General features: G+C 47.3%; 1 protein-coding gene across 4 annotated transcripts in view; it reads left to right on the forward strand.

Annotated features, from left to right (window-relative positions):
- IP6K1 (inositol hexakisphosphate kinase 1) overlaps nt 1-18,415 on the forward strand; it is a 56,171-nt gene that overhangs the window by 34,586 nt on the left and 3,170 nt on the right. For 3 of the 4 annotated variants that reach the window (XM_036878450.2, XM_057487590.1, XM_036878449.2), the window contains 4 exons: nt 5,933-6,280; nt 10,857-11,067; nt 16,267-16,448; nt 17,974-18,149. In XM_036878450.2, the coding sequence (XP_036734345.2) occupies nt 6,058-6,280; nt 10,857-11,067; nt 16,267-16,448; nt 17,974-18,149 (792 nt within the window). In that variant the 5' untranslated portion in view covers nt 5,933-6,057. The remainder of the gene's footprint in view (nt 1-5,932; nt 6,281-10,856; nt 11,068-16,266; nt 16,449-17,973; nt 18,150-18,415) is intronic. The other variant, XM_036878451.2, reaches the window with a different exon arrangement.

Here is an 18,415-nt window from a genome sequence, read left to right on the forward strand (position 1 = left end):
TGGGTTTATAGGAACCTCCACTGTATTGCACAGCAAAAGGAGAGCCTTGGCTTATGGCCACCTAGGGGAAAGAGTACCATTTTCAAAGCTTCCCTCAGGGAAACCTTTGGAGTCACTTACAAAACAAAACGTAACATACTGGTGTGGGTTTGTTTTTTTTCTTTTTTTGTCTTAGCTTAACCCCTGGTAGTGAAACCGGACTCCCCTCATAATTTCAGTTATCTGACATTATTTTTGATATTTTGTTGCTTTTAAAGAATTCACAAGTTTTTCTTTCTGCTAGTAGTTCATTAGTTTCCGTCTAGAAAAGACTGAAGAAGCTGTTGTCCTCTTGAATGGCATAAACTACTTGAAATGAGGTTAGTGTATTTGCAGGGGACAGTTTGCAAAATTTTTGAGGATTAGTTACATTCTGGAAAGTGGGATTCGACCCCATTATACTGAGATGCAGCTGTGAAACAGTGATCAGTAAGGTCCTCAAGGGGCAAGAGCGTTCAGCGCCTCTCCTGGCCCGCCTCTGGTCGAGTCCCGGGAGAATCAGCGCTAAGCTGACTGTTTGAGTAGTTGGACAGGTTCACCCCTACTTAGGAGAGAGTGAATTTTCCGTTTGTCAGGTTCTTTTTTAGTATCTTGATGCCAGTCCTATGGACCAGGTGTAATTCAGATTCTCTGCCTGGAGAGCCGCTTTAAAGATCACAGAGCTACGTTTCCCTCCATGGGGCTTGGGGAGAGTGTGGCCTTTGCCATCAGCGAGGGCTTATTCTTCAGCTGTTGGAGTGCCCTTCCTGTTGTCAGGAAGCCCTTACTAACCTCTTTTTGTGCAAAGTGTGTTTTAACTGGAGATCTGGGGCTTTTGTTGCAACGAGTTCTGCCTTCATGTTTAGGAAGGTTTTGGCTACAAGTGACAGAAAACTGTAATGCGACTGGCTTAAAGCAGGGAAATTGATTTTTGTTACATCCGAAGATATCCAGGACTTTTCCTACAGCATCAGGGACCCTGGTTTTTTCTCTCTGTTCTGCATGCTCAACCTAATATCTCTTAAGGGTCACAAGGTAGCTGCCATTGTCTCACATATATTTACAGAGAATAGCATCCTGAGGAAGAGAAGTGCATCTCTCTCCTGTTCTTTAAGAGCGGGGGTAACTTGTCCCAGAGAACCCTGGCCAGCTTCCCCTCATACCTCACTGGGCAGAAAAGGGTCACATGGCCTTTCCTAAATCAGCCATTCATATGAAGGGGTGCTGTTCCAGGTCCTCCCTGTGCTACAAGGGAGATTCACATTCCCTTGAAGTTTGACACATTCCCAACTGGGACTCTCAGCGTCCTAGTGGAGGACATCGTCACCTGTCCCCTCCAGTCCATGGTTCCACAGTGGGCTCAGTGGACAGCAGTCCTGGAGCAACCTCTGCTTTTTTTTTGTTTTTAATTAAGTTATTGGTACACAATCTTACGAAGGTTTCACATGAACAACATTGTGGTTTCAACATTCACCCGTATTATCAAGTCCCCCCCATGCCGCATTGTAGTCACTGTCCATCAGCATAGTAAGATGCTGTAGTCATTACTTGTCTTTTCTGTGCTATACTGCCTTCGCCGTGCTCCCCCTACATCATGCGTGCCAGTCATAATGCCCTTTAATCCCCTTCTCCCTCCCTCCCCACCCACCTTCCCCTACCGCTCCCCTTTGGTAACAGCTAGTCCCTTCTAAGAGTCTATGAGTCTGCTGCTGTTCGGTTCTTCAATTTTGCATTGTTATACTCCACAAATGAATGAAATCATTTGGTACTTGTCTTTTTCCACCTGGCTTATTTCACTGAGCATAATAGCCTCTAGCTGCATCCATGTTGTTGGAAATGGTAGGATTTGTTTTCTGTTTATGGCTAAGTAATATTCCATTGTGTATATGTACCACATCTTCTTTATTCATCTAGTGATGGACACTTAGGTTGCTTCCATTTCTTGGCTATTGTAAATAGTGCTGCGATAAACATAGGGGTGCATCTGTCTTTTTGACTCAGGAGTCTTGTTTTTTTCTGGTAAGTTCCTAGGAGTGGAATTACTGGGTCAAATGGTATTTCCATTTTTAGTTTTTTGAAGAACCTCCATACTGATTTCCACAATGGCAACCTCTGCTTTTTATCAGATGGTCAGAACCAGCAGTTCCTGCCACCTCCAGGCCCTTCTCCTCCATCAGCGCACCACGCAGCGCCAGCAGGGGACGCATCTTCATTTGCCCGGTGAGGAAGCCTGGTGTCAGGGACTCAGCCCCTGCTCCACAGAGCTTTAGGCAGTGTCCGGGCACTTCCACATTGTAGGGCCCAGGTTTATTTAAAAGGAAAAACAAAAAGTTACAGAAATGTGGTATATTTGACATGTTTACTTCTAAGAAAATATTTCAGGCTCACACATAGTCCCATGACTTTATGTAGACATCATGTGGAAGCAAAATATCAAAAGTCTGTAGGTCTGCCTTTCAGTCATGTGAGACTGCAGAGGTCCCTGTCATCTCAGAGTCCAGGGATTGGCCTTTCCTTGACATTCCCCCGCCCAGCTCTTCTGGGGCACCTGGCACTGTCGGCCCTCTCCTTTCCCAGACACCTTCCTGGGGTCCCATCTGCACTCTGGGGTGCCCTGGGGTGACACAGGCAGTAGCCTGTGGGAGCCCTGGGGCAGGACCTCTACAGTTGTCTCCACTTGCTGCCCTAGCCACTGCTATTACTAGATTCCTTTTATTTTTGTATTTTTGTACTTTTACTCACTGTGGTCCTCTTCCTGGGATTATTTAATTTATTCCAGCAAATCCTGTTTGGGAGCACTTTGTGCCAAGGAGCTGCCTTGGACCCTGTTTTGGAGATGAAGGAGAATGGTTTGGCAGGGTGACAGACGACAATACAGTGCTATTCTGCATGACAGAGTTGGAGCCACAGGTGTGCGCCCAGCTCAGGTCTGGAGAGAATGGTATCTGAGAGAACTGGGGACCAGGAAGTTGCCTGATCCTGAAGCAGGACTAGAAAGTGGGTAGCTAAGCAAAAAAGCATGTGTCCAAGTGGTGCTGATCTGTTTGGGGGAATGAGATCAGAGAGTAATTTATTTCTGTTGACAGCAGTGAAACGGGACTTAGTGTCCTGGGCAGCTTTGGGTTAAGAAAATCTTGCAGTTTACAGTGGTATTACTGTATAGCCCGTTTTACCCATAATTTTGAGGTTCAGTGGAAGAAAAGGGTTTGTCTTTTGAAGGTAAAACCATATTCCTGCCCTACAAATACTGTATTTTTCTTTTTTTAGTCTTGATCTTTCAAATGTAGGCTTGCCTACTAAATTCCTAATTTTAAAAATATAATCAGTATTAAGTTGCCCACTACTTGCTTTCTTGAGAGAAAATTGAAGGAGGATATTGAAGTAGAAAGAACTTTTCCTTGTCCCACTGGTCGGTAGAGTCAGACAGAAGGGGAAGCCCTGTGGTATCGGATGTCGTCGTAAGTCGATGGCGATGGCCGTAAATCTAAAGTAGAAGAAATCTGGAGCCTGAATTCCTTCGAGAAAAGCAAGACCTTTTTATGATTCTACAACTCAGCAAGAATGGTTTCTCTTACTGGTCTGAAAAGTTACCCGAAAAGTTAGGAATCTATTGTGACCTGACTTCTCAGGCAAAAAAAACCCTTCCTTTGAGTCCTGGCAAGACCCTCGCCTGCACTGGAGGGCAGGATGGCTTGTGCTGCCTTTGGTTTGTTTCCTGAGCTCTAATGTTTGAATGTGAAGTAAACAGGAATAGTAGCCTTCCTGATGGCTGTAAATTACTGTAACTCTAAAATCAAATTCTTTAGCAAACTTCAAAGGGATCTGAGAAGTAGGGAAGGAAGAGAATGTGGGCTTCTGTGCATAAAAAGATGGATGGAGGAGCCCAAAGTTGCATCATTCAGCAGAAATATACCAGCTGCCTCTAATGCACCAGGCAGTTTCCTGTTGGGGACTCAGAGTGGAATCTGTTCACACTCAGAGCAAGTGTTCTGTGAGCTCCAGGAGAGCTGTAGCCTGCAGGTATTTTTGTTTAATTGAAGTATAGTTGATGTACAATATTATGTTGGTTTCAGGTTTACAATGTAGTGACAATTGTATACATTACAAAATGCTCACCATGAGTGTATTACCATCTGTCAGTATCCACAGATACTACCATATTATTAACTGCATTCCCTATGCTATACTTTCATCCCTTTGACTAATTTATAATTGGAATTTTGCACATCTTTATCGCCTTCACCTATTTCACCCATCCCCTGCTCCCCTCCTCTTGGCAACCACTAGTCTGTTCTCTGTGTATGAGTCTATTTCTGTTTTGTTTGTTGTTTAGATTCCACATATTAAGTAAAATTCTCTTATTTGACTTGCTTTATACCCGTTAGGTCCATCCATGTTGTTGCAAATGACAAGATTTCCTTCTTTTTTATGGCTTGGATTCCATTGTGTATATGTCCCACATCTTCTTTATCCACTCATCCATCAGGGACACTTAGGTTGCTTCCATATCTTCACTGTTGTAGAAAGTGCTGCAGTATATATAGGGGTGCATATATCTTTTCAAAGTAGTGACTTTGTTACCTTTGGGTAAGTTTTTAGAAGAGGAGTTACTGGGTCGCATGGTATTTCTATTTTTAGTTTTTTGAGAAACCTCTATACTGCTTTCCACAGTGGCTGCCCAAGTTGACATTCCCACGAGCTGCACATCCTCACCAGCACTTATTATTTCTTGTCTCTTGGATAGCGGCCATTCTGACTGGAGTGCAGTGGTATCTCACTGTGGCTTTGATTTGCATTTCCCTGAGGATAAGTGATGTGGAGCATCTTTTCATGTGCCTGTTGACCGTGTGTATGTTTTCTTTGGAGAAATGTCTAATCAGGCCCTCCACCCATTTTTAAACAGGATTATTATCTTTTTGGTGTTGAGTTGTGTGAGTTTTTATATATTTTGTATATGAGCCCTTGTGGGATGTATCACGTGTAGCTGTGTTCTCCCATTCAGTAGGCTGCCTTTTTGTTTTGTTGATGGTGTCCTTTGCTGTACAGAAGCTTTTTAGTTGGATGTCGTCCCACTTGTTTATTTTTGCTTTTGTTTCCCTTGCCTGGGGAGACTTATCCAGAAAAAATTACTAATGCCACTGCTCAAGAGTGTACTGCGTGTATTTTCTTCTAGGAGTTTTATGGTTTCAGATCTTACTTTTATTTGGGTCTGTAATATATTTTTGAGTTTATTTTGTGTATGATATGAGACAGTGGTCCAGTTTCATTCTTTTGCATGTAGCTGTCCAGTTTTCCCAGCAACCAGTTGTTGAAGACGCAGTCTTTTTCCCATTATATATTCATGGCTCCTTTATCATATATTAATTGACCATATATGTGTGGGTTTATATCTGGGCTCTCTGTTCTGTTCCATTGATCCATGGGTCTGTTCTTGTGCCAGTACCACACTGTTTTGATTACTGTAGCTTTGTAGTATAGTTTGAAATCAGGGAATGTGATAAACTCCAACTTTGTCCTTTTTCAAGATTGCTTTGGCTATTTGGGGTCTTTTGTGGTTCCATTCAAAGTTTAGAATATTTGCTCTAGTTCTCTGAAAAATGCCATTGATATTTTGATAGGGATTATTGTGAATCTGGAGATTGTTTTGTGTAGTATGGCCATTTAAACAATATTAATTCTTTCTATCCAGCTGGAAGAAAGGGAAATTAAGAAAACAATCCTATTTACAGTTGCAGGACATCCTATTTACAGGAAATAATAGAATACCTAGGAATAAACTTTCCAATGAGGTGAAAGACCTGTACTCTGGAAACTATAAGACATTCATGAAAGAAATGGAACACCACACCAGTCAGTGGAAAGATGTATGCTTGCCAGGTGTTTGATTCTCTTTTCTTCTCTCTTTCCCATTAAGAAAGAGGAATAAGCTGAGCAGACGCCCACTGTTGGCTTTTGATTTGCCAAGGCCTGTACCCACGCTCCTCTCGCGGCCCATGTGCTGCATCCTCTGCCCTCAGTGTGCAGCCGGCCCCCAACGCAATGTGTGTTTGTCAAACCATGGAAGTGGGGCAGCATGGCAAGAATGCCAGCCGGGCCGCAGACCGGGGAGTCCTCCTGGAGCCCTTCATCCACCAGGTGGGTGGGCACAGCAGCATGATGCGCTACGACGACCACACCGTGTGCAAGCCCCTCATCGCCCGGGAGCAGCGCTTCTACGAGTCCCTCCCTCCTGAGATGAAGGAGTTCACCCCTGAATACAAAGGTCAGTCATTGCCTGGTTTGGGGAGAGCAGCAGCCTGGGGCTTTCAGGCCCACAACTCAGGTGTCCTGTTCTGTCCGCTGTGTGATGGGATTCTAGGTCTCTACTGTCTCAGAGTGGCTGAGTCACTTTGTAAAGCAAGATCGAGGCTGGAAGCATCCACGATGCCTTTAGGGCTTGAGAGTTGAGCTCAGCAGGAGGTCACCCAGAGGAGAGTCCCCCACGGGAGCCCCTCGGTGAAGAGCGTGTTGCTGCCAGCTGCCCCATGTGCTCGGAGCGGCTAGGAGAGGGGGTGCCATTCTCTGGTCCCAGAGGGGAGAACCGGGCACTGCCCAGCTAAAGGGGTGAGGAGGCTGGCAGGGAAGCCCCATGGGGCCTCTGCCTGGGTGCCAGGCAGGGAGCTGATGGTGAGGGATGGACAGGACAGGGGCTTGATGGTTCTCGATCTTTGAAGGAAAAATAATGTTTTAAAATGTGACTAAACTTGATAGAATAGAACCCCATGACCGTAGAATTGAATCACTTAATTTTTTTTTTTTGGTATCATCAATCTGCAATTACATGAGGAACATTATGTTTATGTTTACTAGACTCCCCCCTTCACCAGGTCCCCCCCACAAACCCCATTACAGTCACTGTCCATCAGCGTAGTAAGATGCTGTAGAGAATCACTTAATTTTGAAATCTGACTTGTGTCACTCTATTCATAGTTTCTATGATTACCCATCATGTGTGAGTTACATTTTTTGTGTTTTTTTCTTTTTGACTTTTGAAGCTGTATGAATTCAGTCATGTTTACATCATCCTTTACTTAGGGAATACTTCATTTAGAAAAACCAATCCATGTCAGTATTGGCTTTTGTTGACTTAACTTTTTTTTATTGTGGTAAACATACATAAAATCAACTGTTTTTAAATGTGCAGTTCAGTGGCATGAAGCGCACTCGCAGTGTGGTGTACCACTAGCACAGTCTGTTTCCAGAGCCTTTTCTTCACCTCAGACAGAAGCTCCACACCCACTAAGTAATAACTCCCCGTTTCTCCCTCACCCAAATCCCTTGTAACCTCTACTGCACTTTCTGTCTCTACAGATCGTGGGTATTTCATAGAAGTGGAATCATGTCATTTTTGCCCTTTTGTGTCTGGCGTATTTCACTTAGCATAGTGTTCTCAAGGTTCCCCCGTGTTGTAGCACATATCAGAACTTAATTCCTCTTTATGGCAGGAGTTCTTCCATGGTTAAGTAAGTGTAGAGCACCTTTTGTTAGTCTGTTCCTCTGTTGATGGACCCTGGGCTATGCCCATGTTTTGGCTATAGTGAATCATGCTTCTGTGAATATTAGCTTCCCAGTCTGTCTGGGTCCCTGTTTTCAAGTCTTTGTGTGGAACTGCTGGGTCATACAGTCGTTCTGTGTTTAACTTTTAGAGGAACTGACAGACTGTTCTGTAGCAGCCAGACCATTTGACATGCTTACCAGCAATGCTGCTGTTTGTCCACATCCTTGCCAACATTTATTCTCTTTCTTTCTTAGTTTATTACCATAGCTGCCCTCGTGGGTGTGAAGCGGTATCTGGATGTGGTGAGGGTTTGCATTTCCCTGTTGGCTAATGATGATGATACACTATTGACTTTGCGTATTTTCTCTGGAAAAACATCTCTTCAAGTCCATTTTGCAATTTTGAATTGGTTGGTTGGTTTGCTGTTGTTTTCAACAGGTTATATATATATATTTTTTTACCACAGTTTTTAAATGTAACTTAAAAGTGTACTTTATAAAAGTAACAAAATCTCCACCTGAGTGTTATCTCTGCTGTTTAAACTAGTCTTACAAATACCAGGAAAATTAGGGCCGATTCATGTCAAATGAACGATCGCCTTTCACTTGCTCCCCGCACTCTACCTGAGCAACGGGGGAGCCTTCAGGGTCAGAGCATTGTTTTCTCAGCTGGTGGTGGACCGCATGGCCAGCTGTTGATTCCCAGGTGCCACAGACTTTTGGGAGGAGTGTCTTCCTGCCCCGCCCACAGGATAGCTGGGTCCCCTGAACAGGTTCCGCTGTGTCTGCCAGCGGTGTGTCGGGTGCCTGCAGAGGCACGAAAGGCTTCCAGTCCCGCTGCCAAGATGGCCTGCAGAGCCCACTCTCAGAGGAGGGGACAGCGCGTTTAACCTCAGGAAGCAAAAACATGTTTACCAAAAGGCACCGTTAAAGAAAAGAGGTCAAGGTATTCACAACTCATAGAGCTCAGGAAGGATTCGTTTCCAGAAACACACACACATACACACACAAACACATGTTTGTGTGTATGTATATAAATTCATATAAATTGATAAGAAAAAGATAACTCAGAAAATGAGCAAAAATAAAGAAAATCAATGAAAACCTAAGACCAAAGGCTGGTTCTTTGAGAGGAACAATAAAGTTGATAAATCTCTAACCAGACTGATAGGAAAAAGAGAAGACATAAATTTCCAATATCAGAAATGATAGGTGTGTCATCACTAGATTCTACTGATATTTAAAAGAATGTTATGAACAACTTTATGCCAATAAATTCTACAACTTAAGTGAAACAGTTTCTTTGAAAACACAGACTGTAAAAGCCCACTCAAGAAGAAATGGGTAATTTGAATAACCCTTATCTATTAAGCAAATTGAAATCAGAGTTTAAAGCATTGTAGCAAAGAAAACTCCAGGCCCACATGGCTTCACTGGTGAATTCTACAAAATATTTAAGAGAGAAATACTTCCAGTTCTACACAAATTCTTCCAAAAAACTGAAGAGGGAATATGTCCCAACTACAAGAAAATAAATGTATCTCACGAACCTAGATGTAAAGAACTGAACAACATTTTAACCGGTTGGTCCGACCACGACAATACGTCATGCCCACGTGGAGCTCACCTGAGTGATGCCCCGCAGGGTAACTCATGCAAGTCAGTGTGATCTGCCATATCAATAAACTAGGGACAAGCCATCCTGCCTCTTACCTCAGTAGAAACAGAAAAAGCACCCACCAGTGTCCAGCCCCCGTTCTTGACAAAAGAGCAGCAGGGGGACTTCACAGCCTGTGAGCAGAAGGCAGGCCCTCACTGGGTAGAGCGCGTCTTCGGAATTCCCGAGCTAGCGCCATGCTCCATGAGGAAATGCCTGCTTTCTCCCCAGTAGATCAGGATGTCTGTGTTCTCCACCTATGGTCGACATTTATGGGACCTTCTGGCCAGAGCAGGTGGTCAAGAAAAGGCAAGGAAATAATAGAAGGCATCCGGGTTAGAGGGGAAGTAAGATGTCGTCTTCATTTGCAGGCAGCACAGAACTCTGTCTTCAGTCAAATGTCAGCCAAGTGTGGAAGCAGAATAGTCTTGCCAGGGGCTGGGGGAGTTGGCCCGAGCACCGTTTCCTAGTAAGCTACCTGAGGCTGTATTGCGCCAACAGGGAGTAAGCCGAGGGCAGGGAGGGGCCCGCGGGGAGCTGCGTGGCAGGCCTGGAGGGCTCTCCAGGCCAGAGCGTGAGGGGTCCCAGGAGACGCAGGGACTGTAGATCAGAGGGCATTATGGCTCGAGCAGAAGGAGGCTCTGGTAAGGACAGGGACAGGAAGTCACCAAGGCACGAGCCCGTGGGAGAGGCGGCCTCTGCCATGGAAGCCCGTGTCCAGAGGCGAAGCCCACTCATGTGAGCCGCACAGCGAGGCGGTGTCTTGGGAGTGTACGAGTCTGTTTCTCTTGGATGTTTTAAGGTTCCTAAAAGGGCCCAGGAATTGGGGCTGTGCCCAACTGGACGTGGAAGTGGGCCAAAGAGGATATTCTTGGTTGGCATATTGACATAATTCATAAATGCTTCTCACCAGTTTTCAGATCATGGAGCCGGTTTTGCATACCAGCAGTGTAAACGGAGAAATGTAGCTGACTGAAGGTTGGATGTGGCAATTAGACTAAGGCCAGCCCAGACCCTTTTTTTAAAAAAAAACCTCTTCCTTAAGTCTCTAAGTATTATTTTAACTTCTCTGGTAATGATCCAGAAGAAACAGTGAACAACCTGTTTAATAGAAATGGACACAGCAAACTGTTTGTTGCGTGAACACAGCATGGAAAATAGCAAGGAAGGACCTCAACCTGGGAATGCCGGCCGTTCGGTGAGGCAGGGGTTTGGGCTGGCCAGGTTGGAGCAGCCTGCTGCTCGGCGTGGGCAGAGGTGTCTCTTAGGGGCTGCGTGGAGGGAGAAGTCTTGGTGCCTGTCTAGCTGTCACTGCCTGGCTAGGGGAGGACACAGGACATCGCGCCATGAAGCAGCCACCTAGACAGAGGGGGACATGATGTCAGCGGCACCTGGCGGACACAGTTATTTTGAAAGGTCCAGAAGCCAGCCAGAGAGTGAGAAGATGAGATGGAGAGAGTGGGGCTAGAGCTTTATCCGAGACCCAGGGTCAGGTGCGGATGTGGGAGTGAGTGGTTGGCTGTCTCCTGGAAGATACCCACTGCCGCTTGCTCCTGCTGCAATCGGCAGTGGTTCGGGACAGGCGGGGACTGTGCTGTGGGGGCCCTGCCTGTGCACCTGCTGACTGGCTGTCTTTTTCCCACAGGTGTGGTGTCTGTCTGTTTTGAAGGAGACAGTGACGGTTACATCAACTTGGTGGCCTACCCCTACGTGGAGAGTGAGGCCGTGGAGCAGGATGCCACCCCAGAGCGGGAGCAGCCTCGGCGCAAACACTCGCGCCGGAGCCTGCACCGGTCAGGCAGCGGCAGTGAGCACAAGGAGGAGAAGGCCACCCTGGCCCTCGAGGCCTCCGGGAGGTAAGGGGGCCCTGAGCAGGGTGAGGGTGCGCGTCTGGCCCTGTGAGCACAGATTCTTAGGTCGTCTTTTGTCCTGCCACATACTGGGGAAGCAGGGCTTAAGATTGGGGGGCTATCGCTGGTGTTCTCGGGCCCCCACATAGGTGTCTCGCTCTCCAAGATGGGAGGTCAGAATGCACTGATCAGCAGCGAGGCTCCACCTGCTGTCTGACCTGCAGGCATCAGAGGCGGGGCCAAGGAGAGGCCATCAGAGTAGTGTCCTTAAGGCAGGTCTCTCTGAGACTGCAATAGCGCAGCTCATGAACCCTTTCCCTGCATCTGAAATTTAGTTTATTGCATGTGAAATTGATTTCTGTTGTAGTTTAGGAAAACAATCTATCATATTTCTTGATATTTCGTGCAAAAAAAAATGTGAACTCCCACTAGGGTGGCCATAATCGAAAGGACAGAGTCAGAGTGATGAGAATGTAGAGAAATTGGGCCTCTTCCGCATTGCTGATGGGAATGAAAATAGCACAGCTGCTTGGGGAAATAATCAGGCAGATTCTTCAGAAAGTTCATCCCAGTAGTTCCCCCGAGGCGTGTACCCAAGAGGGAGGAGGAGACACACTCACACATAAAGCTTGTGCCCAAATGTTAGTAGCAGCTTTATCCTCAGTAGCCAGAGATGGGAGACAGCCCATGTGCCTGTCACCTGGCACGTGGGTAAGTAAAACGTGGCACAGCCACCCTGTAGCACTTTTCCCGGACCTGGAAACCCGTGCAGAGTGGGAGGAGCCAGCTGCAGAAAAGCACATGTGTGGCCGCGGCTTGCATAGTGCTGAGAACAGGCAGAGCTGTGTAGACAGGGGCAGGTCAGTGGGCGCCAGGGACTGAGGGGCAGGGAAGGGGGGAGGACTTGCTCGTGGTGCTGGGCTTTGTTTGTGGGTGATGGAAACGTCTTAAAAATTAGGTAGTGGTGTGTGGTATACCTTGTGAATATACTAAAACCCCACTGAATTAGTAAAAATAAACCAAAAATAATGTGGGGTTCCTGAAACAAAATGAAAACCGACTTGTATGATTAAATTACTTTATGTTGGATTTCACTTAAAAACGAGTTGCAGTGAATAGCATGCTCTGACCTGACGTGGAAGTTGGAGGTGAGACTCTCCTTAGAACCAGGCAGCACACTTCAGACCAGTTTAGCAGCATGTGATGGGCACAACCCCAGCCCCGCAGCTCTGAGGGCCCAGGGGCCCAGCTCCCCTCACTCCCTTCCACGGAAGGGGTGGCGCACAGAACCCCATGAGCCTGGCAGAGTGGGCGATGTGTCATTTCCCGTGCCCTCAGGTGGGGTCCTCTCTGGCCAGGTCTGCATCTCTGACCCCAGCCTGCAGAGTCCAGGGCTTCCTTTTTATTCCCCAAGGGGCTTCCTCTTGGCTGATGATTGGTCATTCAGGAAACGAGCTGGCGCCTCTCTCCTGCAGCTCTTTAGAGGGGCTGGCTTCTGTGCTCCAGAGGTGCCCAAGCCAAGCAGCATCATGAGTCAGCCGGTAAGAAGCCCCAAGCACACCACTATGCCTAGGGTTGCCTGGGTCCAGGTCCCCATGCTCTGGAAGGGACAGCTCCGTCTGCAGCAAGCAGCCTTCTGTCTGCCTGTGAGCAGAGCCTCTGGGCCACTCCCAGGAGCCGCACTCGTCTCCTCACCGGGGCCAGGGCTGCAGCACCAGGACAGATGCCTGGGCGCCCCGTCCAGGCACAGGGGAGTTACCTGGGTTTAATCAGCAAATAAGCCAGCCTTACTGTTTCTTAAAGGGGATCAACAGGCCTTTGTGCTGGTCTCAGCACCACCCTGCCCAAAAGGAGTGAGTCCTGTCACTGTCATGCTGGGGGGCAGCGGTGGGCTCCTCCACCTCCCGTGAAGGGGGATTGGCCTCTGCCAGTGTCTCACAGCCTGCCCAGCCACCCCGGGTGAGCGCCAGCCTTCCCAGCACATGCCAGTCCCGGGGGCCAGCTCGACTCTGTGCGGCTCATTCCACAGTTAGAGGAAAGGCTGGCGGCTGTGGATGAGAGCGTGGCATGTGAGCCCCACCGTGCTCCGCCTCTGCCCTGAACCACGTCCAGGGCCCGCAGCCCAGCTTGGCCTGGCTGTGTGACACAGCATCATGAGTTACTTCAAGCGGATCGTTATGTTGGCGGCAAAATGAAGTTGTGGTATTTTCAGTTACACAGGTGTCATCTTCCCACCACCCTCTGTGGTTTGACTCATCTTAGGAATAAAATTCCTTTACACACATGGCTTCATGATTTCCACAGGTGCAAACCTTGTCCGCTGACTTGTGGTCCCTTGGGCCACTCAGTGGCTCCGCTCCTGCTGGTCCTTCGACGGCTCCTCTGTTTTTCAGGGCCGAGACAGAGGCGGCCAGCCACCTCCAGGCATGACGTCCGCAGCCAGGTTGTGGCCCTTGTCAGACCTTCATCCCCTCAGAGCTGAGTACCTCCCCACCTTGTGGCAGGGCCATGTTTCGTGTACCCGTTCCTCCACTGAGGGGCATAGGGCAGTCCTTGATGGTCCTGATGCTTCTGTGGCCATTGCAGAAAGTCACTGAGTCCCCATTTGCAGTTCTTCCTGGTGTTTACCTGGGAGGGGGATTGCTGGGTCATACGGTGATGCCCACGTAACCTCTTCACCGCGGCTGTGCCCCTTCATATTCCCTGCAGCAGCAGGCAAGAGCTCCGGCTCCTCCACATCCTCAGCACTCGTTCCCATTTATTTACTTGTTTATTTATTTATATTTATTAAGGTATCATTGATACACAATCTTATGAGGGTTTCACATAAGCAACATTGTGGTTACTACATCCCCCCATATTATCAAGTCCCCCCCACACCCCAGCACAGTCACTGCCCATCAGCATAGTAAGATGCCACAGAGTCACTACTTGCCTTCTCTGTGCTACACTGTCTTCCCTGTGACCCCCCAACAACATGTATGCCAATCATGATGCCCCTCAATCCTCTTCTCCCTCCCTCCCCACCTGCCCCTCCCCTTTGGTAACCGCTAGTCCCTTCTTAGAGTCTGTGAGTCTGCTGGTATTTTCTCCACAAATGAGGGAAATCATTTGGTATTTGTCTTTCTCTACCTGACTTATTTCACTGAGCATAATACCCTCCAGCTCCATCCACGTTGTTGCAAATGGTAGGGCTTGTTTTCTTCTTATGGCTGAATAATATCCCATTGTGTATATGCACCACCTCTTCTTTATCCATTCATCTACTGATGGACACTTAGGGTGCTTCCATTTCTTGGCTATTGTAAATAGTGCTGCGATAAACATAGGGGTGCATCTGTCCTTCTGAATCTGAGAACTTGTTTTTTTGAGTAAATTCCTAGGAGTGGAATTCTCGGGTCAAATGGTATTTCTATTTTTAGTTTTTTGAGGAACCTCCATATTGCTTTCCACAATGGTTGAACTAGTTTACATTCCCACCAGCAGTGTAGGAGGGTCCCCCTTTCTCCGTATCCTTGCTGGCATTTGTTGTTCCCAGTCTTTTCAGTGCTGGCCATACCAACTGGTGTGAGGTGATATCTCATTGTGGTTTTAATTTGCATTTCCCTGATGATTAGCAATGTGGAGCATCTTTTCATGTGCCTGGTTGGCCATCTGAATTTCTTCTTTGTAGAACTGTCTGTTTATATCCCCTGCCCATTTTTTAATAGGGGTATTTGCCTTTTGGGTGTTGAGACCTGTGGGTTCTTTATATATTTTGGTTGTTAACCCCTTGGCAGATATGTCGCTTACAAATATATCCTCCCATACTGTAGGATGCCTTTTTGCTATGCTGATGGTGTTCTTTGCTGTACAGAAGCTTTTTAGCTTGATATAGTCCCACTTGTTCATTTTTGCCTTTGTTTCCCTTGCCTGAGGAGATGCATTCAGGAAAAAGTTGCTCATGTTGATATTCAAGAGATTTTTGCCTATGTTTTCTTCTAATAAGAGTTTTATGGTTTCATGACTTACATTCAGGTCTTTGATCCATTTCAAGTTTACTTTTGTGTATGGGATTAGACAATAATCCAGTTTCATTCTCTTCCATGCAGCTGTCCAGTTTTGCCAATACCAGCTGTTGAAGAGGCTGTCATTTCCCCATTGTATATCCATGGCTCCGTTATCGTATATTAATTGACCATATATGCTTGGACAATATATATCTGGGCTCTGTATTCTGTTCCACTGGTCTGTGGGTCTGTTCTTGTGCCAGTACCAAATTGTCTTGATTACTGTGGCTTTGTAGTAGAGCTTGAAGTTGGGAAGCAAGATCTCCCCTGCTTTATTCTTCCTTCTCAGGCTTTGGCTCTTTGGGGTCTTTTGTGGTTCCATATGAATTTTAGAACTATCTGCCCTAGTTCATTGAAGAATGCTGTTGGTATTTTGATAAGGGATTGCATTGGATCTATAGATTGCTTTAGGCAGGGTGGCCATTTTAACAATATTAATTCTTCCTATCCATGAGCATGGGATGTGTTTCCATTTATTGGTATCTTCTTTAATTTCTCTCATGAGTGTCTTGTAGTTTTCAGAGTTTAGGTCTTTCACTTCCTTTGTTAGGTTTATTCCTTGGTATTTTATTCATTTTGATGCAATTGTGAATGGAATTGTTTTCCTGTTTTCTCTTTCTGCTGGTTCATTGTTAGTGTATAGGAATGCCACAGATTTCTGTGTATTAATTTTGTGTCCTGTAACCCTGCTGAATTCAGATATTAGATCTAGTAGTTTTGGAGTGGATTCTTTAGGGTTTCTATGTACAATTTCATGTTATCTGTAAGCAGTGACAGTTTAACGTCTTTTTTACCAATCTGGATGCCTTTTATTTATTTGAGTTGTCTGATTGCTGTGGCAAGGACCTCCAGATCTATGTTGAATAAAAGTGAGGAGAGTGGGTGTTCCCATTTATTTTTATAATAGCCTTTCTAATCGATGTGAAGTGGTATCTTCATTACATAATGTGATGCAAAGAATTATTTTTCACATAGTTTTCAGAGACGCAGGAAGAGCACAACTCACACCATTCACTCGCCTCAGTGGGCTCCTGCACCTGGGGCCCTGTGTCACCCGTCAGCAGGGTGGGACGCAGGCCTCTCCCGCATTGTGCTGCGGGACCCGGAGGGTGACTTGTCTGAGCCCCATAGCAGTGTGTGTGTTCTTCCTTCTTAGCTCTCAGGAGGCAAAGGGCCCGAAGGTGGAGCTGCACGGCCACTCAGACGTTCCTTTCCAGATGCTGGACGGCAACAGTGGCCTGAGTTCTGAGAGGATCAGCCACAACCCCTGGAGCCTGCGCTGTCACAAGCAGCAGCTGAGCCGCATGCGCTCCGAGTCCAAGGACCGGAAGCTCTACAGTATCCTTGTTTCTGCTCCTGCAGTGCTGAGACCCCTGCGCGGGCCGGTGCTCGTCCGCCTGGCTCACAGGCTCTTCATCCTTCCTGCTGTCATCAGCAGGGTGGTTCTTCCGCCTGTTGGGGCAGTTAAGACTGAAGCTTAACTGTGGCGGTGGCCATGGCAATATTCTGTGCCATCTTTCGGTCTGGTGGCCTCACAGCTGCTGTGAGTAAGTCCCTGAACTTTGAGTTTATCTTAATAAATTAAAGTTTAAATGTAATGCGCCAGATATGGCTAGTGGCCCCATACTTATCAGCACCTGTCTGGAAACAGGATCTGTGTGTGTGTGCATGTGCACACATGCGTATGTGCTTCTCCCCACTAGAGATAATAAGTAAAAAGTAATATGTTTGATCGTTGTTGTCTGAAGGTAAACACCAAGCCTGTACAATGTAAAATAGTTCTAAGATGTCAGGAGTGGAAGTACTGTGCACTGGGTTAGAAATGCTGTGTTCCCTGCGGAGCTGAGGGGTGTGCTGTGCACTGTCTCCACGGCAGTCTTCTGAGGGAGCAGCCCTTGCACGCAGTGCGTGGGTGAGGCTGTGGGCGCCGGCAGGTGGACGCTGCGGCCAGGGCCGGGCGCTCTGAGAGTTGTATAGCCGCCTTGACGTCGCACTGTCACGTGACAGGTTGCAGCAGGTGATTAGATTAAGTAAATGCCAAATTTAAGGTTTTCTGTAAGTTACTCTTTAAAGAATTAGGAAATGTGAAAATGTTCATCAGCACAGTGATGCTGAGTGTCACATGCTCCAAGGTGGTGGCCACTTTGTGGTCCCCAAGTGCAAGATTGAGGTCCAGGCTGCAGCCCCCGTGACTTTGGGCAGACATGTGACACACATACTCCTTTAGCTGGGATTGTGGCAGGCGGTACATTTAGATGAAGATGTGGATATAAATACCAGGAGGCCAGGGACCATAGAGCCATTGTGGGCAGAAGGTTCTAGAAGTACTAAGGGGTAAGTTTAAATATGTAATAGTCCACTGGTTTAAGTCCACTTAGTCAAAATCGGCAAGATAGAAATTTAAATCCAGCTTTTTGTACAGACTCCTGTCTGGGAGTATTGTTGGATTGGATCATTGCCACAGACGCCCTGCTTACCCCCTGGGCTGGGTAAGGCACCGGCTTGAGCGCGACTGGTGTGGCTGCTGGTGCCAGGGATGTAACGTGTGTCTGCCAGATGGGTACAGTTGCTAGTGTCAGTTTGGGAAGATGAGAAGGTTCTGGAGGTGAGTGGTGGGGCTGCACAGACATATGAGTATACTTACTGCCATAGACCGTATACTTAAAAATGATTACATGGCAATTTTAAATATATTTTACCACAATAAAAAATTTCTTTAAGAAATAGTAAGGCCGTGACGTGAGCTGAGGAGAGTTTGTGAAGACAGTACATTAGGTTGGAGCGCCCCATTATGGCTTGGCTGTGCTGTCCTGTCTGGGGCAGGTCACGAGGGTGGCCCTTGAGCTCCTTGACCATGGCCCAGAGTTCCTCCTGCTTGAGAACGTGGTGCACCACTTCAGGTACCCCTGCGTGCTGGACCTGAAGATGGGCACGCGGCAGCATGGGGACGACGCTTCAGCCGAGAAGGCGGCCCGGCAGATGAGGAAGTGTGAGCAGAGTACATCGGCCACACTGGGCGTCAGGGTCTGTGGCATGCAGGTGAGTCACCCCACAGAGAGCTCGGCCCTGCTGTGTGTACGTGCCAGCTGCACAGACCCCTGCCCGCGTCTGATGGCGTCCTGCCCACAGGGGTCCAGAGTCGCCTCCGAGAGGGGATCCCGCAGAGTGCATCCCTGTGTGTAGCTTCTTGAGGTTTTTTGTCCTTACCTGGTGGTGTTAGTCTGGGCCCCGGGTGCAGAGCCACCGTGAGAGCCTGTTGCCCTGACACGGGGGCCAAGCTCCTGTCTGTCAGCACCATGTTCTGT

Source organism: Manis pentadactyla, chromosome 1, assembly GCF_030020395.1.
Source record: "Manis pentadactyla isolate mManPen7 chromosome 1, mManPen7.hap1, whole genome shotgun sequence".
Lineage (NCBI taxonomy): Eukaryota > Metazoa > Chordata > Mammalia > Pholidota > Manidae > Manis > Manis pentadactyla.